This window comes from Rhinatrema bivittatum, chromosome 5 (assembly GCF_901001135.1).
Source record: "Rhinatrema bivittatum chromosome 5, aRhiBiv1.1, whole genome shotgun sequence".
Taxonomy (NCBI): domain Eukaryota; kingdom Metazoa; phylum Chordata; class Amphibia; order Gymnophiona; family Rhinatrematidae; genus Rhinatrema; species Rhinatrema bivittatum.
In genome coordinates this window covers 127,177,415-127,197,070 of record NC_042619.1, presented here as the reverse complement: position 1 = coordinate 127,197,070, position 19,656 = coordinate 127,177,415, and the positions used below count along the sequence as shown (strand labels likewise).

The following is a 19,656-nucleotide window of genomic DNA, read 5'->3' as shown; positions in this document are numbered from 1 at the left end:
TTCCTTCCTTGCTGAATCCTGCTGATCGCTATGGACGTTGGTTCCTGGTTCCTGCTCTTCCCGGCGAGAGACACTCTCGGGTACCCACTCCTCGGTGGCCCTGGTCCTGTCTCTGGCTATCCGTTCCTCAGAGGGCCCTGCACCTCGAACTCTGCTTACCAGCTCCCCTGTTCCTCAGGGTTGCTCCCGGAACCACCCTCCTCGCGAAGACTATTAGTGTATCCCGCTCCACCGGCCATTACCGCTCTACTCTGCTTGTGAAGATTCAAAGTAGGTGTACCCCGCCCAGCGGGCCATTGCCTTCCTACTCTGCTTCGTGGAGACCAACATAGATGTACCCTGCTCTGCGGGCCATTGCCCCCTGCTCCTTGGGGCAACGCATTGTTTATCTTGTGACTATGCCGCGCTTTCCCGTTCCTCGGGGTAGCGCCTTGTATATCCCAGTGACTACGCCCTGCTCCCCCGGGGTAGCGTCCTGCAGCATCTCATAGACTGTACCGCACTCCCCTGCTCCCCAGGGGTAGTGTCCTCTCTCACTTCTAGAGATCCCTGGGCTTCCCCGCTCCTTGGGTAAGCCTACGTCATATCTCCAGTGCTGATATGCTCCATGGCTCCATCCCTGGGGAAGCCTTCTCTCTGCACTTTTCCATACTTGGGCTCCATGCCTCGGGCTTTGCCCAGCTCCTCACCACTAGGGAGACCTATTCTGTATCCACATCCTTCTCTCTATACCCTCTGGGTTGTCTCACCCATTGCTGCTGACCTCGCCTCCTGACGGTGAGGCCCAGTGGGGCTCCTTCCAGTGGGTGGTACCATCTCTCACCTCTGGCCAAGGGTCCACTAATGCACAAGTTCTAACTTTCTAGAACTTTAACTGAGCCTCATTGACCATGCTCATGCATGCAATATACTAGAGATGTGAATCGTGTCCTCGATCGTCTTAACGATCGATTTCGGCTGGGAGGGGGAGGGAATCGTATTGTTGCGTTTGGGGGGGTAAAATATCGTGAAAAATCGTAAAAAATCGAAAAAACGTAAAATCGCAAAACCGGCACATTAAAACCCCTAAAACCCACCCCCGACCCTTTAAATTAAATCCCCCACCCTCCCGAACCCCCCCCAAATGACTTAAATAACCTGCGGGTCCAGCGGCGGTCCGGAACGGCAGCAGTCCGGAACGGGCTCCTGCTACTGAATCTTGTTGTCTTTGGCTGGCGCCATTTTCCAAAATGGCGCCGAAAAATGGCAGCGGCCATAGACGAACACGATTGGACGGCAGGAGGTCCTTCCGGACCCCCGCTGGACTTTTGGCAAGTCTTGTGGGGGTCAGGAGGCCCCCCCCAAGCTGGCCAAAAGTTCCTGGAGGTCCAGCGGGGGTCAGGGAGCGATTTCCCCGCCGCGAATCGTTTTCGTACGGAAAATGGCGCCGGCAGGAGATCGACTGCAGGAGGTCGTTCAGCGAGGCGCCGGAACCCTCGCTGAACGACCTCCTGCAGTCGATCTCCTGCCGGCGCCATTTTCCATACGAAAACGATTCGCGGCGGGAAATCGCTCCCTGACCCCCGCTGGACCTCCAGGAACTTTTGGCCAGCTTGGGGGGGGCCTCCTGACCCCCACAAGACTTGCCAAAAGTCCAGCGGGGGTCCGGAAGGACCTCCTGCCGTCCAATCGTGTTCGTCTATGGCCGCCGCCATTTTTCGGCGCCATTTTGGAAAATGGCGCCGGCCGAAGACAACAAGATTCAGTAGCAGGAGCCCGTTCCAGACCGCTGCCGTTCCGGACCGCCGCTGGACCCGCAGGTTATTTAAGTCATTTGGGGGGGGGTTCGGGAGGGTGGGGGATTTAATTTAAAGGGCCGGGGGTGGGTTTTAGGGGGTTTTAGTGTGCCGGCTCACGATTCTAACGATTTATAACGATAAATCGTTAGAATCTCTATTGTATTGTGTTCCATAACGGTTTAAGACGATATTAAAATTATCGGACGATAATTTTAATCGTCCTAAAACGATTCACATCCCTACAATATACCACACATCCACGCAGGATCCCCTTCAGTCTTATAATATAGAATTTTAGAAAATAAAATAATAAAGGAGAAAAAACTCATGTAATGGAAACCCAACTCTGCGGGGTGGTGGGTGAGTTTCGTGAGGACTAACATTCTGCTGTCTTCAGAGAACACTTGTTACAGGTAAGCAACTCTGCTTTCTCTGAGGACACACAGGATGTCAGTCCACTATAAACAAGAAAAATCATGATGCAACTCAAGGCAATGTTGTACAATTGGGGGAGAAGTTTTCCCAGTGCAAATAAATCTGCAACATTCAATAAGTCAATAAGATCTGATATTTATGGCAGGCCATAGTGAAGGTAAATTTTAACTAAGTGTATTTATTCAGCTGCAAAAATCATCCAATTCAGTTATAGAGAAATTCCATGAGAAAAAAACCCATGGCTATTCTATATACTTGCTGGTAAAACTGTGTGCCAAACATGAAGAAATTATGAAATAATGCAATCTCTGCTAATGCTATAATGAACACGTCATAATGTATTTACTACTTGCTCTTATAGCCATACTAGCAGATAGTACCTCAAGGGCAGCAATCTGTGGTATATTTGTATAGATTGCCTTGATGTCCATAGTAATCATGGTGGTGATATTTATTTATTTATTTTATTTTAACTCTTTTCTATACCAACATTCATGATACAAATCATATCATATCGGTTTACAAGGAACAAGGGGGTTATAACATTAACATTGAAGAAGAATGCATTGACTGTATAATTGATCAAAAGGATTGACTGATTAATTGATCAAATGCATTGACTGTATAATTCTCAAAAAGAAAGCTGTGTCTTGCACATAAGAGCATGTGTTTGTGACTGCTGACTTAAAAAAAATGATCAATAATGCCAATGGTTCTAACACAGATCCCATAGAAGCAACTGTAGGCTGGATAGCAGGGTTGATCACAGACTTATGATTCTTTGGTACTACATAAATGATAGGAATGCATGGATGCTTAAAGCAGTGGTTCTCAACCGGTGTGTCGCGACACACCAGTGTGTCGCCAAGAATACACAGGTGTGTCGCCACACTTCCCGGTCCCTCGCTGACCCAGCTGCTCCCCGGTCCTCCTCCGCCTGGGCTTAAAAATGCTGTCAGCCCAGGCAGAACGCGGCAGAACATGTGGAATCAGCGGCACCGGCATGGTCTCTTCGTCCAGTCCCGTGTCCTCCCCCGTGGCCCGAAAGAAGAAGTGGTGCGCAACGGGTGCGTGCGCCTGAAGAAGAGACCATGCTAGTGTGGTCAGCGTCAGCCCAAAGAACAAAAGAGAAGTGCAGCCTGAGGAATGAGCAGCGCGGTGCGCAGAAAAATGAAGAAGAACGTCAACCCTTGCGGCCGATGGGATTCCTTACTCCGCCAGGGCAGAAAACGAAGGAGGTTAGGGTTGGGAAGAGGCTGCTGCTGCTGCTAGTTCCGGGGAGGGAGGGAGATTACATAAATCCCCGGGACCAGATGGCATGACCTCACTATTTTATAAATCATTGGGAGACCAGTTGGTGCCGTCCCTAGTTGCATTATTTAATTATATGATTGATCATGAGATGCTACCAGAAACTATGAAAGTTGCAGCCATTACTATCTTACCTAAGCCGGGTAAAGATCCTGCTGAACCAAGTTCATACCGTCCTATATCATTGCTTAATCAAGATGTAAAAATTTATGCTAAAGTGCTGACTAACAGGTTGAAATATGTATTGCCTGATCTTATTTCCTCCGAACAGACGGGATTTGTACAAGGCCGTAAACCTGTGACCAATATCCGGCGATTATTAGCTGCCCTGGAGAGTTGTAAAGTTGACATCGATGCCTGGACCTCTCCTAGTAAGCTTCGACGCGGAAAAAGCGTTCGATAGGGTTGCTTGGCAATACTTATTCGACGCTTTGCGGGGTTTTGGATTTTCAGGACCGTTTTTATCAGCGGTTCAATTACTGTATAGGGACCCCAAAGCTTTTATATGTGTCAATGGTACCACGTCTCCTATGTTCACCTTGGGAAGGGGCACCAGGCAGGGTTGCCCCCTGTCTCCCCTTCTGTACATATTATCTTTGGAACCTTTGACCCAAAAAATCAAGGAATCCCGCCTTATCCCTGGTATCCGAACAGGGGCCATAGAGCAAAAGATGATGCTATTTGCCGACGATATGCTGATGATGATTATTCAGGCCCGTAAATCCTTACTGGAGCTGCTTAATGTGATCAAGATCTTCGGATCATTCTCTGGTTTGAAACTTAATTTGACGAAGTCAGAGGCGTTAGACTTATCAGGCTCCTTACAGTCCTGCTGGGGTGACTTTCCATTAATGTGGGCGTCAGATACGATTAAATATTTAGGTATAAAAATACATAGAGATCCTCAGCAATGGTATGCTTATAACATACTACCAGTGTTAAAAACTTTTCAGGTGAAAACGGACAGTTGGCGAGCATTGCCTTTATATATATCCGGGAGAATTGCATTGGTGAATATGATCCTGTTACCGAAATTACTATATATTTTACAAATGACTCCCCTCTATTTAACAGTTAAGGATGTGAAAACTTTCTATCCGATTATGGGTAAATTTTTTTGGAGCCCTAAGCGAGCCCGGCTGGCATTTTCTAAGTTGATGGCCCCCAAGGCCGAAGGAGGTATGGGCGTTGCCAATTTGAGGTTTTATAATATTGCTTGCTTGTTGCCCACACTGAGAGAATGGTTGGGATATGGGATTGAATCTGAGACCCTGCTAGTAGAGAGGGAGGCGTATTCTCCTCACCACTTGACTTTTTGGTTACATTCTCCGCAGGGTAGTCTCCCAGTTCATGTCTCCTGTGGTTTAGTAGCAAGTGGAATGCGCAAATGCTGGAAGTACCTTAGACAACATTTGCATTTAGACTGGAGGGTGTCCTACTGCCTCCCTCTCCTACAAAATCCGGATTTCCCAACTGGGATTCCTATACACACGTTGAGGAGACTTAATCGGAGGGGTATTGTGGATATCCTTCCGTTTATTGACTTGCAGACTAATTTGGTCCACTCCTTTGCTTACTGCTGCCAAAAGTTTGAATTGACTAATGCGGATCATTTTACATATATGCGGATACGTAGTTATATACATTCTTGTCACAGTCGATGTCAAAGAGCGGTCACAAACGGCCCCTTCCAGAGGTACTTACACATTAATTCACTTAAAGTGGTCAAATTATCTATGTTTTATAAGTTACTGCATGATACTACTAAATATCTGTTATATCAGGGGTGCTCTACTCGCTGGGAAGGGGCTTTGCAGGAAGATGTTTCGGCGAAGGCTTTGCGGCAGGCAACTCACATCGTACCGAAAGCGGTAACTAACGCAGACATGAGGGACTTGCATTTCAGACTTCTGCACCAACTTATTATTGACCCTCATAGAGCGTTTTGGCTGGAAATTACCACTTCGGTGGGCGTGCCTAAATGCTCTGAAGCTCAGGCATCATTGTCCCACTGTTTATGGAATGTCCACAAATTCAACCATTTTGGATACAACTTTTTAACTACAATAGCCTGCAATGGACACGGAGTTTTAGGTCAGGCTCTTTCTGCTTATTGGGAGTCACATCTATTACGACCTCTCAAGCCTCCTCGACGACTGTCTCGGTATCTTCTTCTCTAAAATTCCTGCATAAAAGTCGCTTAGTGGCGTTGCGACTTGTCCTGCGCCATTGGATATTCTCGACTATTCCATCATTGCAAGAATGGAAAGAGGCTATGTTGGACTTATATCTCCTGGAACGAAAATCGATCTTGGCATCCACTAAAAAACAACAGGCAAGCTTTGAGACTCTGTGGTCTTCTTTTCTCAAAAAGTCTTCCCTGAAGGGGGCTCTCCCCTAATACTGAAGTGCTCGGTAACTGGAACACTCTGGCAGTATTTATCCCTGATTGTGATGCTTGATTATTTTGCCATTGTCCTATTAGTTAATTTCTATTTAATCTCTATTTAAATTCTATGTATATTTCTAATCCTATTTTCTAGTTGGTATCAAGAGATGGTGTCTACCAGAGGGAGGGGTTTGGGAGGGGTGGGTGAGTGTATGTATATATATATATATATATATATATATATGTATAAATATATTGGGTGTACTGTGGTGATCATGGGGCAGTGGGGAGGGGAATAATAATGGGTTCTAAGGGGATAAAATGTGACAAAAACCAAAAATGTGACAATGCCACTAGGGTCCAACAACTCTTTTTATTTGTCATTTGGTTACAAGTATAAGAGCAAGTGAATAAGCTGTTTATTTTCATGATTCATGGTGATCCTGATATGATATTTGTATTTGTATTTGTTTTTGTGTTACATATGTAGCCCATGTTGTGTTACAAGAGAATTTCATAGTCTCAATTGTGTGTATTGTGACATTTGCTGGTTTTGAAACTCTAATAAAAACCCATACAAACAAAAAATGTGCGGCTTGGCTGCACATTTTGCTTTCTGGATCGCGTGGGAATAACTAAAGGGCCATCAACATGCATTGCATGTTGTGGGCACTATTAGTTTTGGGAGGGGGGGGGGAGGTGTTGGCCGCGTGTTTTCAACACACTATTACCCCTAACTGTATAAGTGGTAAAGCTAGCGCGTCAAATGCATGGCCAAACCCAGGCTGATACAGTGCACCGGGACACTGTACTGTATCGGCCCGATAGATGGCAGTGCGCTCCACTGGAGTGCTGAATGATGATACTGACTTCTTATCTTACTCAACAATCAAAAGCATTATATTGAGTGCACATTTATTCAAGATCACTATCCAACGATTAATGAAATATTGATCTTCAATGAATAACATTGTTTCCTTCTCTATTCTCAAACCATGTGATATCATGCTATGTTTAATATACTCCACTATGATCACACTGTGGAGTTCTGCTCTAATGAGTCTCTCGTTCAGCCTCGTGCAATCTGTCCACATGGAATCAGAGTTGCCCAACTCACATTCAATAAGTAACGAAGTCTCCTTTTTAATGTCAGCTACATAATTGTCAAGTAGCTGAATGTCTACATTGATGTGGTTGAGTAACATCATATGTTGTCTACGTTACATATGATATGTTGTTTTTTTTCATAAGGAATTCCACTGACTGAACTGGATGATTTTTGCAGGTGAATAAATACACTTGATTCTAATTTGCACTTCACTGTGGCCTGCCATAAATATCAGATCTCATACTTGGATGTTCAACTTAACTTTGTGGGAGGGAATTTTTCTATTACTGTTTTTAGAAAACCAGTTGACAGGAATAATTTGTTACAATTTCAGAGTCATCACTTTATGTTCTTTAAATTGGGCCTCCCCATGAGTCAATTCTTTAGGATTCGCTGTCTGTTCGGACATCCAGGAATAGAAGAAACAAGTAAAAATATTAACATGGAATTTTTTGGCTCATGGATATCTATCTTCCACAGTCAGCTGGACTTATTCAGACCACAACAACCTTTAAATTACAAGGCCCATTTAAAACCACCTGCTACTGTGTGTATCTTAAATAGATAGATATATTGGCAATTTATTGCATCTTTTATTAGGCGCCACTGGCATGTTTTGTCTTTGCATAATATCTTTAAAGACATGCCTGTAATAGTATACTCTCATGGCTTGAATATCCGAGACAGGGTACTGCACTTGGTGATGACTGACTCTGTAGCCTTTGACTCCTCAGAAGACTTTATCCTTTCACTTTGTAACAACTGCAATTTTTGTATCAATACATCTGCTGGATCAGAATGAGTGCATCCAGGTTACAGTTATTAGAAAAGTAACAAATTGTCTAATTTACATTCGTAGTGTGTGTGCGGATCTGTCCATGTCTTAAACTTTATATGGACTGGACTAAATGAGCATATAAAACATCAAAGTTGTATATGAACTGGGAAAACGTCTGCCCCAACTGTACTACATTACCTTGAATTCCATCATGATTTTTCTTGTGGACTGTTTTAGAATAAGTATTGCCTTCAGTTAGGGGAGGGGACAGAGAAGCACAGCTAAATCTCCAGGAATAATAGTGGATCTACAAAACTTAGGGGTAGATTTTCAAAGGCTATGCATGTAATCTGAGAAAATCTGCCCCTGTGCGCGCGCCGAGCCTATTTTGCATAGGCTCGGCGGCGCGTGCAAGCCCCGGGACGCGTGTATGTCCTGGGGCTTTCAAAAATGGGTGGTCTGGGGGTGGGGTTGGGGGCGTGGCAGCGGTTCTGGGGGTGTCGGCGGGCCGTTCGGGGGTGGTCCCGAATCCTCCGCACAGCGAGCCGGCGCGCGCAAGTTCAGAAACAAAAGGTAGGGGGGGATTTAGTTAGGGCTGGGGGGGATCGTAAAAAAAGTTCCCTCCAAGGCCGCTCCGATTTCGGAGTGGCCTTGGAGAGAACGGGGAAAGCCACTGGGGCTCCCCTTGGGCTCGGCGCGCACAAAATGCACCCCCTTGCGTGTGCCGACCCCGGATTTTATAACATGCATGTGGCTGCGCACGCATGTTATAAAATCAGGCGTAGATTTGTTCGTGCCGGGTTGCGCGAACAAATCTATGCCCGCGCGTATTTTTTAAGATCTGGCCCTAAGTATAGTAGCTCCTGAGGGACTGAATGAAGAAATGGACTGGTATACTCTCATTTAGCAGTCAGCGGATTATGGACTGTGTCACTGGTTGTTAGCATTCCTATTAGGGTTGCCAATTAGTTCCAGATTTTCAGGGCAGGTTGATCCAGTCCTGGTTTTACCCCATTGCATGCTGGCACTTATTCTGATTTCCCTTTTGCATTCCCTAAGCAAGACTATAAGTATCTGCATGCAGTGGAGTAAAACCGGGACTGGATCAACCTGTCCTGAAATCTGGAACCAGCTGGCAATCCTAATTCCTACTGGTTAATAGAGTATGTTCATGATTGTTTCCAGCTTCTAACAATTTCATTAATGGACTCTGCAGGATATGGGAGCCGTTAAAATGGATGTCTATTCTTGTCGGCATTCACAAAATGGAATCTTTTGGATGTTTGACTGCTTGAGAACTGCCGGACTTTCCTGATAGTCATTTCAAAATTTGGCCAACGTCAGGCTACATACAAGAGCAAACTGTGAGTGGACCTTTTGAATGTTAGTTCTGCATTGGACAGTTAAGTTTTACTTGAAATTATAAAAAGCTTTTGAAAGAACAGTTCCAGTTAAGAACTACATAAGTAGAATACAATGATTATAATGGGGGCTCTGTTTTTGAATGATTCAATACATAATGAGCTATTTATTCTTTTCTCACATAGTATATTTATTTCCACACATGTTATATTAACAGTGATTTTATAGCGGTTAATGGAATTTTTTCACTTTGTACAGTGGTAATTCTGTATAGTATTGTCAAAATTCTTTACCCCATCTGTGCGGAGTACACCCACAGCAAAATATCCTTTGAAAGGTTTAGTTACTTCCGTGCTATTCTTTGCTGTCAGACTTGCAGACATATTTGACAACACCATCTATGACATTTAAAATGTACCCAGTAGCCTTTGCTGTAGCTGGAGTACATGTCAACCATTTGGTTAACAAAACAGTTTTATTAAATTTCTTAGCAGTTTGAGGGGGTGGAGGAGAGAGTCAGTGTTGGTGTCACATCTTCAAATCCCTCCTTAGTGTTCCTGGATCATAATACATGTTCTTTAACAGCCCCTGATAAATGGTTACTCTGAAGGCAATCCTTCGCAAAGTGACAAGATTAATAATAAAATCTGTATTTCAAACAGGACATTATTAACAGCCACATCTGTAATATGCATTCCTTTTCATTTTATTTTTTTTTTCCCAGCAATACCTTAGTGTTACCTAGTCCAACCTGAAGATCATGCCCAAGCTTGTATCCTGAGGATATGTTAATTTAACGTGTTTCAGGAGTGCATCATTTCCAATAATGTAGTTTAAAGTGGGCATGGCTTAGACCGGCAAGGATAATGTTTGATACTGTACCTATTAATTACTATGAAATTCACTTTGAAGTGTTCCATTGGAAGATTAATGTAATGTTCTGAGCTGTAACGGACAGTTAGACAGAACAAATACAGTTCTCCTCCCATCTCCCCAAGTATAGGCTGTGTACCGAGATTCAAACACTTTATAGGAGGCTTGTACGGTATCACTGAGTTGAAGGGAAAATGCTGGGAGTTTATCTCAACTAACCTACTCTTCCTGGGCATCCTACCATATGGAGAATCATCTCCCTCCCCCACGTTAACAGAAGTGGTCAGCTTTAATTTCTGAATACGCACTGAACCTTCCTCCTCCTCTTGAAAAATATTTTTAAATATTCTCTGCTTTACTGCTACCAACAATCAGCTTTAGTGCATGCTTGCCTGGTTCTATTAAATCTTATCAGGTCCAATACTGCTGTGAAGTCCACTCTTTCCCTGCCATCGGGTTATGAAGCTCACTAGTCTGCCCCTTCAGCCTTACCAGCTCTAAGCTGGATGTGTTTACTGTGCACTATATGACATTAAAGAGACACCAGTCACTGGATAAACCTTCAACTGAACTGTCAAGTAAAACTTTCAACGACGGTATTTCCCTGTTGAATTTTAATCGCCATGCTTTATGAATTAAATATGAGCTCTGGAAAACTCTGTAAATATAATTTTCACACGAGATGCTGTCCAAGAGGCAATTAAGGAATTAAATAGATCAAAATGAAATCTGGTTTAAATCCCAAATGAAGACTCAGACATTCATTCACTGACGAGGGTTTTAGCAAAGCACAAAATAATAATCCTATCCCACATTCATGTGGTATTTCTTTTTTTTTTTTCAGACCTGTTTAATTCTTCTGGCTCCTTTGGTACTTTCAGCTCAATTAGAACCAGAGGTTCGATCTGGTACCATGAGCCTTTATTCACAACTACCCATGGATTTTTTTTCCCCTCTATTATATATCCTCTCCCTACTTACTTTCACGTCAGTCATTTCAGTGACATTCCTCAGTCAGAGGTCATGATCCAGAGCTCCCTCCGAAACTGTGCAATCATGGGCCCTGAATCTAGCCACTAGGTGTCGCCATTGCACGACGATTGATGACTCCCTCCTTCCAGAAGTGGTAAATGCTGCCTTGGCAATATCTCCAGCCTTGGCTGACCCAGGGAGCAGAAGATTTGAGCGAGAAATTGAACCCACACTGAGCCACTAGTTAAGCTTCCTGTGGTAGTCCTATACAGAAGAAACTACCTGAACTATACATATTGTTGTATTCCTTGCTGAAAGAAACTTACCGTTACCTTGGCACCTACGTTGAAACCAATGATATTCTCTTTTTCAGAAAACATTAAGTAAATTTCATTCTGTCTGATAAATCGAATTCTAATGTTTGCATTTAGCTTCATATTGATGGGTTGGAAAGGTGGTGCATGAACATGAAAACTTAAATCCCACCAACTCCATCGCTTGAGCGTTCTTCCATTCTCATCAAAGCTTTTGCCGCCAGTAGGTGTCAGATTCACCCTATACAGAGAATCCATACATTAAACAAAATCCTTTCCATATAGGTCAAAACGACAACAACTCATGCAACAAGATACAATAAAATACAGGATAAGCTGCTGCTTCTTTTGAGCTTCACTGCAATACAGTCACTGTTTTTGAAGGCCAAAAAGCTCTTGTAATATTTTAAGAAACATTTTTATTATTATTAACAAAAAAAAAACTCAGTAATGGAAATTACTGCCTTCATATATAAGCAGAGAGATTATCCTACATCAAATATTGAAAACATTTAAATATCTTGTAGGCTTCAGTAAAGTACAAGATAGAAGTATATTAAATGTAAAACAGAAGCTTGAAGTTCCAAGATGGCTAGATAGATGTGCTTTCCTGCTCTGTCTTGCTGGAGTGAATTTTTTTTTCCCTAATATTTTGGCTCCCCAGAATTTCACAGAATGATGAAAAAAAGAGAAAAATCCCTTATCTTTCCCTCTATGGATCTTCAAGCCACTGCCAGTCTTCCCATTCTCATGAGTGGACTTCAGCTGGGGATGCAGTCTGTGCCAACCAAGATTACAGTGGGTCTTGATTTAGACCTGACTCCCAGTCCTGTTTGTAGCCACAGAAATTTCCCAGGCAGGTATTGCTGGAGACTGCCCTGCAATCGGACCCCAGACATGAGAAGAAACTGAGATTTCCAACTGGTTTGGTGGAGTCAGGTACAAGAGTGCTGCAGGACTTTGTGGCATGGCAGGAGGAGGCTGCCGATTGCTGGGCCTCAGTGTCTGCATCCTAAACGGAGGAAGAGACAGGAATGGCTAGAGTCATAATAAGAGAGGCAAAGCAGTGGCCTGCTGTAGCAGGATTGGGGGTATGGGAACCTCCAGGGTCAGTTCATTGAAACCATGTTCTTTGGCTTTGTCAGTGTTGGTGCAGCCATGACTCTTATTCGTGCTTTGAAGGGACAAAGTAACACACATAGTAGATTAAAGCAGAAAACACCATTCAGTCTTTCCAGATATTTCTGTCTACACTGCTACAGCTATATCCCAGTTGCCAACCACAGAAGTTTGACAACTTATAGAATATCATTCCTTATCCAAGTCAGTTTTTGTTTCCTTATGGCGTCTCTACTATCCTGGGTAGATGGCATTCAGATTCCCCCTTCCCCACCCCATCTTCAAGAATTCAAGGGCTGTAAAACCTCAAATGGGACAAATGGAGCTGAACTGATTGATCTGTCCTATTTGAAGCTTTCATATCCCATGAAGCAAACATTTGGTGGATTATTTGGTGAGACTTAAATTCTCAAATATGGACTCATGAATCGGGTTATTTATTTTATTTACTTATTTAAAAGTATTTATATCCCGCCCCTCCAAGGTTCGGAGCGGGTTACAAAGATATATACATAGTATGGTTGAAACTAACATTACAGACTAAAATTAAAATAACATGTAAGCTAAAAAAATTATCATGAGAAAAAAAATAAAAGCTGTAAGAAATGTATGTGGTACACAGATCAGGGACGGCTTGGAGGAACAAATAATGTTTAAGAGCTTTCTTGAATGCTTTAGTCTCTGGGATTAATTGAATGTCAGGTGGGAGTGTATTCCAAAGAATGGGTCCTGCTATAGAGAAAGTACTTCCCTAGTGGATACTAGTCTTGTTGTTTTTGGAGATAGGACCTGTAAGAGCAGTTTGCTTTTGGAACGGAGATTCTTACATGGGGTATAAATATGTAAAGAAGCAGACAACCAAGTGGTGTTATTACCATAAATAAGGGTATGTAAAATAGTTAGGGTTTTGTATTGGACACACCATTTGATTGGGAGCCAATGTAATTTATGAAGATCAGGAGTGATATGATCGTAAATATTAGTATTAAGAAGGAGATGGGCTGCTGAATTTTGTAACAGTTAGAATGGACGGATGGTGGATTGGAGAAGACCTAAGAACAAAGAGTTACAGTAGTCTATGCTGGAAAGATTTAATGATTGGAGCATGATACGAAAGTGAACCGGATCTAGTAAAGGTTTGATGTGTTTCAATAATCTGATTTTAAAAAGAGAATTTTTCATGAGGGTTTTTATGTGGGATTTCAATTCTAATTTTGGATCTAGTACGACTCCTAAGTTATGGACTTGTTTTACTATATTGATGGTGAAATTGTCATGTTGAATTGTGGTGGGGATGTTGTCAAAACAAGGATTTCCTAATATGAGTATTTTGGTTTTTGATAAAGTTAAGCTTAGTTTGTTGTAAGTTAACCATTTTTTGATAGATGAGAGACATAATTCTAGGAATTTGAGAGTTTCTGACCAGGTATGTTTAATGGGAAAGAAAAATTGTATGCCATTTAGTTTTTTGTGCATTTTTTTATTCAAATTCTTTCACTGTTCTGTGCTGTGTTTTAAGATTTTTTTGGACTGAAGAAAAAATGGACTTAGAGGATATATGATCAAATGATTATGCATGTTTGTTTACAGCACTTTGCTTGTATTTAAAAATATTTAAGTTGTTTTGAGTTGATATTGTTAGTCCTCCTAGTTTTTTGAGATATGTTTTCTAGGTAGTGCTTCCCTTACCTGCCCCTAGTTTTCTCTTTATCTTGCAGGACAGCAGCCGGACACAACCAACCTCAGGCATCAAACCAACTGGGTTCTGGGGAATTGTAGCCTGTTGGCACCAATCTGGCTACCCCAAGGCTTGTATCACTAGGTTGTGTTTTCTTAATCTACTCCTTGCCTTCTTCTTTTCACCTTGTAGGCCTTCTTGGTACAACACCTTCAAGGTTTCAACCCTGCTCCTGGCATCCTTGATTCCAGAGGCAATGGTGAAGGGCAGCAAGTTCCTTGGTCAAGCTACTTTTGTAATGTTTTCAGTTCTTGGTAAGATGAAAATAATTGTTGGAGACACACCTACAGAAATTCTTCTGGCAAGTAATAACCTGACTTGAGGCTTTTTTTTATGTTTAAAATGGATTTGCAGCATGTATCTTTATTAAAACTGAAGAAAGATTCAATAATCGAGGCTATGATTCTTGCTACACCTGAAAAATTACTGAAGATGGATTCTAATGCTTCTTCTTTACAAATACTGTGTGATTCATTAAGGACAATTTATTTCTTTAAGATATAAAATGGAAAAGTATGGGGGGGGGACGGGACGCTATTGTGATGCTAACCAAGATGGCTGCTTGATTTCGGAGCTTTTCTTCCTCGCACTAAATTTAAACCATTAAAATGTTTAAGCCTAGCGATTGCTGAGAAAAAAAAAAGCAAAAACAAGTTGCTTACCAGCTACCGATGGCAGCCAAACGAAAAACCGCCGATATTAAACAGTTCTCCTTTAGTAAAATGGCAGCAGCCTCTGCTAGTGAGGAAGAAGAAACGAGCCTGCCCGCCAGAGTCAGGGGAAGGGATAAAACTGCAGAGGGAATGGCGCCCGATCCAGCAATAATAATAGACCTCGCTGATTTTCCTTCAAGAAGCGAACTCCGTGGTTGATTCACTGACCTATCAGCAGACTTAAAACAGCACCAAAAAGAGCTACTTGGATCCATCGCTGAGATATGTGAGGATCTTTCGGCCCTGGGTTCCAGGGTTGACGAGCTGGACTTTGAAGTGGAGAATCACAGCTCAGCCCTCACTCAAAATGGTGCTTCAGAAATCGCTACAGGAGGAATGTGCTTCCTTGGCAGACAAATTGGATGACCTAGAAAACAGGTCCCTCCGTTGCAACTTGAGGATAAAAGGGGTGCCCGATGTTGCTGAAAACTCAAATGGGCACGAGGTAGCCCAGAAAATATGTGTTCACATCCTCAGTTCTCTGGATGAGGGAGCCCAGGCTGATGAGATCACTATGCCCCACAGAACAGAACTATGTGGAAGTCTGAGGAAGCAGCTCCTTTGGTGGAAGAGGAGGGAGGCAGGTATACTCAGACAGTGGTGGCTGACCCTATTTCGGTTTTGGAGCTTGGAGGAGTGCTGCAGAACGCTGAGGATAGAGCTGGCTTACCCGTTCAGCGGCAGTTGGAAGAGCCCAAACAATTTACATTGCCCGAACTGGTAAGGCCTAATTCTATCACTCTTGAAACTATTTGGGAGGCGATACAGACACTGAATAATAATATATCTAAACAACTAAGTCCTTTTTTTTTGGCTGTGCAAGGCTTTTGAAAAACGTCTGGAAACAATTGAGAAGGATGTGTCTTTAAATAAGAGTTCTTTGGAGAAAGTAAATACTGAAGTTAGAAGTTTGACAGCTACTCATCAATTAATGATGAAAGAAAATCAGATGACACTTAACAGAATGGAACAAATGGAAAATAAGATCAGGGGAAAAAACTTACGTATTATAAACTTTCCTAAAGATCCAACAGTTTCACCCAAGGACATGTGGAAAAGATACCTACTAGAAGTATTAAAACTTCCAGAGCAGACATTACCTTTGGCTTCGAGAGTATACTATATACCACCCTTTAAGAAGACTTCTTCGGACTAAGAGGGTTTCCAAATTATAACACCAATGGATATTCCACGGTTGGATATTTTGAATTTGCTAGAGTCTTCTCAAAAAGACTTAATATCACCAGCAACCTTAATAGTATCCTTCCTGCTTGAATCTGACCGTGACTGGGTCCTGAGATCTTTCTTTCGTCATCATGGAGAGCTTTTTTTGGACCTTAAAGTTAGCATATTTCCTGATTTAGCAAACCTCACTCAAAAGAAAAGGAAGCAATTTCTTTTATTAAGGCATAGAGCTTTAGAAATAGGTGCTTTTTTTCTTTTAAAATATCCGTGTAAGTGCATTCTTAAATATCGTAATGTATCCTATATTTTCTTCCTGCCTACGCAATTAGTGGCTTTTCTTGCTGATAAGTTTCCATCTGATACTAATAGGGTTTCTTCCTCTCCAGTTGCCTTAGAAGGGAATAGATAGCTTAGCTCTGATATCCGTTGCAATGATATATTGGTCCCTGATAGCCTAATGTTTCCTACTAAGATTTTTCTGTGGTTGTTAACTGGATCCCCTTATTGAGGACTTAGGCTGAAGAGCAGAACTTGAAATTTTGTGAGAATCTTAATATATTCGTTTAACTTGAACAGCTAAAAGTTGAAAAAATTATTTTTCTTTCTTTTTTCCTTTTATTTGTATAGTTTTGAAGATAAATGTATCCTGCTCTTCTGTATTCAATTCAAGAGTATATCTTGAAAAACAATGTAAAAAAAATTTTCAAAATTCAAAACAAAACAAAAAAACATCTGCAGAGGCTGCGGAAGCTTTCCAGAAGGCGGACTTTCCGGTCCCATTCTCTCTGCTTAAAACAACAGATACTTCGCTGAAAGTGGACCTACAACCTCGCTGGCACCGCATTGGCAAGGGAGGCACACGGCTCCGAAGACACTCAGAGGACTCTCGCTCTGTTTTTTCAAAGTTGAGGACTCGCAGTGTATTGAATCTTGCCTCTATTCATACTACTTTACTCAGGCATACTCTTCTAATACCTGAGTAACGGAGTAATAATACTTGCATGTTTATTAAGCCTCACTCTCAGCATGGTTTTATAAGTTTAATTTGATGAAAGGTGCTGACGCTATTATTTACAATGCAGGGGGGGGGGGGTGGCGGGGAGTTTATTTCTGGTTTGTTGTCTCTGTCCCCAAAAGGTAGGGGCATTTGCCAGGTAGGTTGGGTGAATAGTGGGGGTTGTGGGTTATTTTGGGAAAAAGTCATATATATTCGAGATTTTTGATGCACAGATATGGGTTTTTCTATGCTTCAGGTTTTCTATGTCTTTTTAAATTGTCTAATTTCTGGATATCTACATCTTTATGGAGTCCAAGTTAGTTTCGTTAAATGTAAAGGGCCTTAATACATACAGGAAGAGGTACTCACTATCCCAAGAGTTAAAAGCATATAAAGCTTCTATCGCCTTAATCCAGGAAGCACATCTTAGAAAAAGCCATGAGCATCTTTTGACCCTTCCTGATTAACCTCACAAATATTTAGCTGCTAAGAATAAAGAAGCCAGATACGCCGGAGTAGGTATTTTGATTTCATCTCAGTTTGTTTGTGAGATGTTATCTCATTTATCGGACCTAAAAGGCCTTTATTGTCTAGTAAAATTATGGGTGGGGAAGGAGATATTCACGATAGTCAGTGTTTACGCCCCAAATACTGACCAAGGATCTTTCTTTCAGTATTTGAATAGCGTTATGCTAGATAATGCTGAGGCTCTATAGATTGGCGGATATTTCAATCTCATCAGGGTCTCAGGCATCTTTCAAGGGCAATAGGCAGCAACTCACAACACACTTGTCCAGCTGGGATCTTTCTGATATTTGGAGGCAATGCTAATCCACCTAAAAAATGTATACTTTTTATTCTTCCCCACAGAAATCATATTGTTGTCTTGATTATATGTTCATTGATGTTACCATACAAAACTGGGTTGCAAGAGTGGGTGTAGAAGATATCAGATGGTTGGACCATGCCCCCATGATGCTTAAAGTAACTCTTCACAGCGCAGATAAGGGTGTCAGATTTTGGCGCTTAATGAAAGCCTCCTTAACGATAGTACTTTTTCTAAGTTTTTGGAGGAACAAATTAAGACTTACTTTCACAATCATGCCTCAACTTCTCTATTTCAGGGGGTAATTTTGGAATGCTCAAAGGCAGTGGTTAGAGGCTTATTAATATCTCAAGCAGTTTACTGCAAAAAAAGTGAAGGAGTGTTCTCATGCAGCCTTAACTCATCAAATTTCTCAGCTTTCCCTTTTAAATATGAAATCTCAATCGCTGCAGGTTTTTAGTTTGAACAATTTTTTATTGTGCAAAAGAAACAGAACAATCCCTGCGGAGCGTTCACTCTGCAACTCCACAGGTAGTAACAATACAAATGATATTTTTGTGCTATGCATAGTGCACAATAACAGTACTTATCATCCCCGAGACCCACCCCGAACCCCCCCTCCCCCCCCCCTTAGCTCACTCACATCAATAATGAAATTCAGCAAATGTTACGATATGGTATGCCATAAAAATAAATCTGAGAGTCAGACATTCAGAATGAGACTTTGGGAGCGATGTGGCAGTGACTGGATATAGCAGTCCCAAATCAGCATGAATCGTCGCCTGAGACTAGGACAGGATGCCGATGCCATGTGCTTCATGTGCATCAGACGGTGCAGGCTGTTCCTCCACATCCAGGAGGGGCTTCTGAATCCTTCCAGAGCACTAGAATGAGGCATTTCCCCACCAGTCCAGTCTTCTGAATCCACAACCGTGGTGCTGCGCCCCGAATAGTGGAGGGAGCGACGTGGTCAAATAATACTACCTCAGGAGAGACTGATACGTTCATGTCCAAAAGGTCAGCTAGATATTGCGAGACATGGCCCTAGAAATGCCGAATTTGAGGGAGGTCCCAGAATATATGAAATAAAGTCCCCGAGGCCACCTTACATTTAGCACACAACGCCGATGGGGCAGCTTGGCTAGAAACATAATATGAGGGGGATATAAAAGCTCTGTACAGGAATTTAAACTGCATTTCCCGGTAGTACATATTGGTGGTCACTGTGGACAAGTGCCTGAAACATGCCTGCAGAGTAGAGGCAAGGGTCAACTGCCCATCTTTATTCCATCGTTCCGCCAGTATTGTGCAAACATCTACCCGCACTAATTTCCTGAGACCTTTACAGTAGGCCGATAAGGAGATTGTGCTATCTTTGTCTAGCAAAAAAAGTGTCAAGGGCCTGAAATACAGTCGGCAGGCGCTCCACCAAGGGAAGGGAATGGATATGATGACAAATCTGTAAATAGGGAAAAACCTGAGAACTAGGAAAGTTATATAGTCCCCTCAACACTGGAAAGGTTAAGATCAGGCCCTCCCGATCTAGCACATGTCCCAACTGAAAAATTCCCTTGGTCGCCCAAAGGTCAAAGGCCCGAGAATTCAGTCCAGGGGTAAACGCCGTGTTGCCCCTTATGGGCAGAAAATAGGCACACACGCTGGGGAATCCCCAATAATTTTGTTACACGAAACCACATGCGGCGGATCGGCTCTAAAAGCACGTGCTTCTGTAGGGATTTGGGCAGACTTGAAGTGGAA

The 19,656-nt window shown here is 42.5% G+C and overlaps 1 protein-coding gene across 3 annotated transcripts in view; it reads right to left on the bottom strand.

Moving 5' to 3' along the window:
• ERICH6B (glutamate rich 6B) overlaps positions 1–19,656 on the bottom strand; it is a 353,852-nt gene that overhangs the window by 49,671 nt on the left and 284,525 nt on the right. For 2 of the 3 annotated variants that reach the window (XM_029602896.1, XM_029602895.1), the window contains one exon: positions 11,333–11,561. The exons of the other annotated variant lie outside the window; for it this stretch is intronic. In XM_029602896.1, the coding sequence (XP_029458756.1) occupies positions 11,333–11,561 (229 nt within the window). The remainder of the gene's footprint in view (positions 1–11,332; positions 11,562–19,656) is intronic. 3 annotated transcript variants of the gene reach the window in all.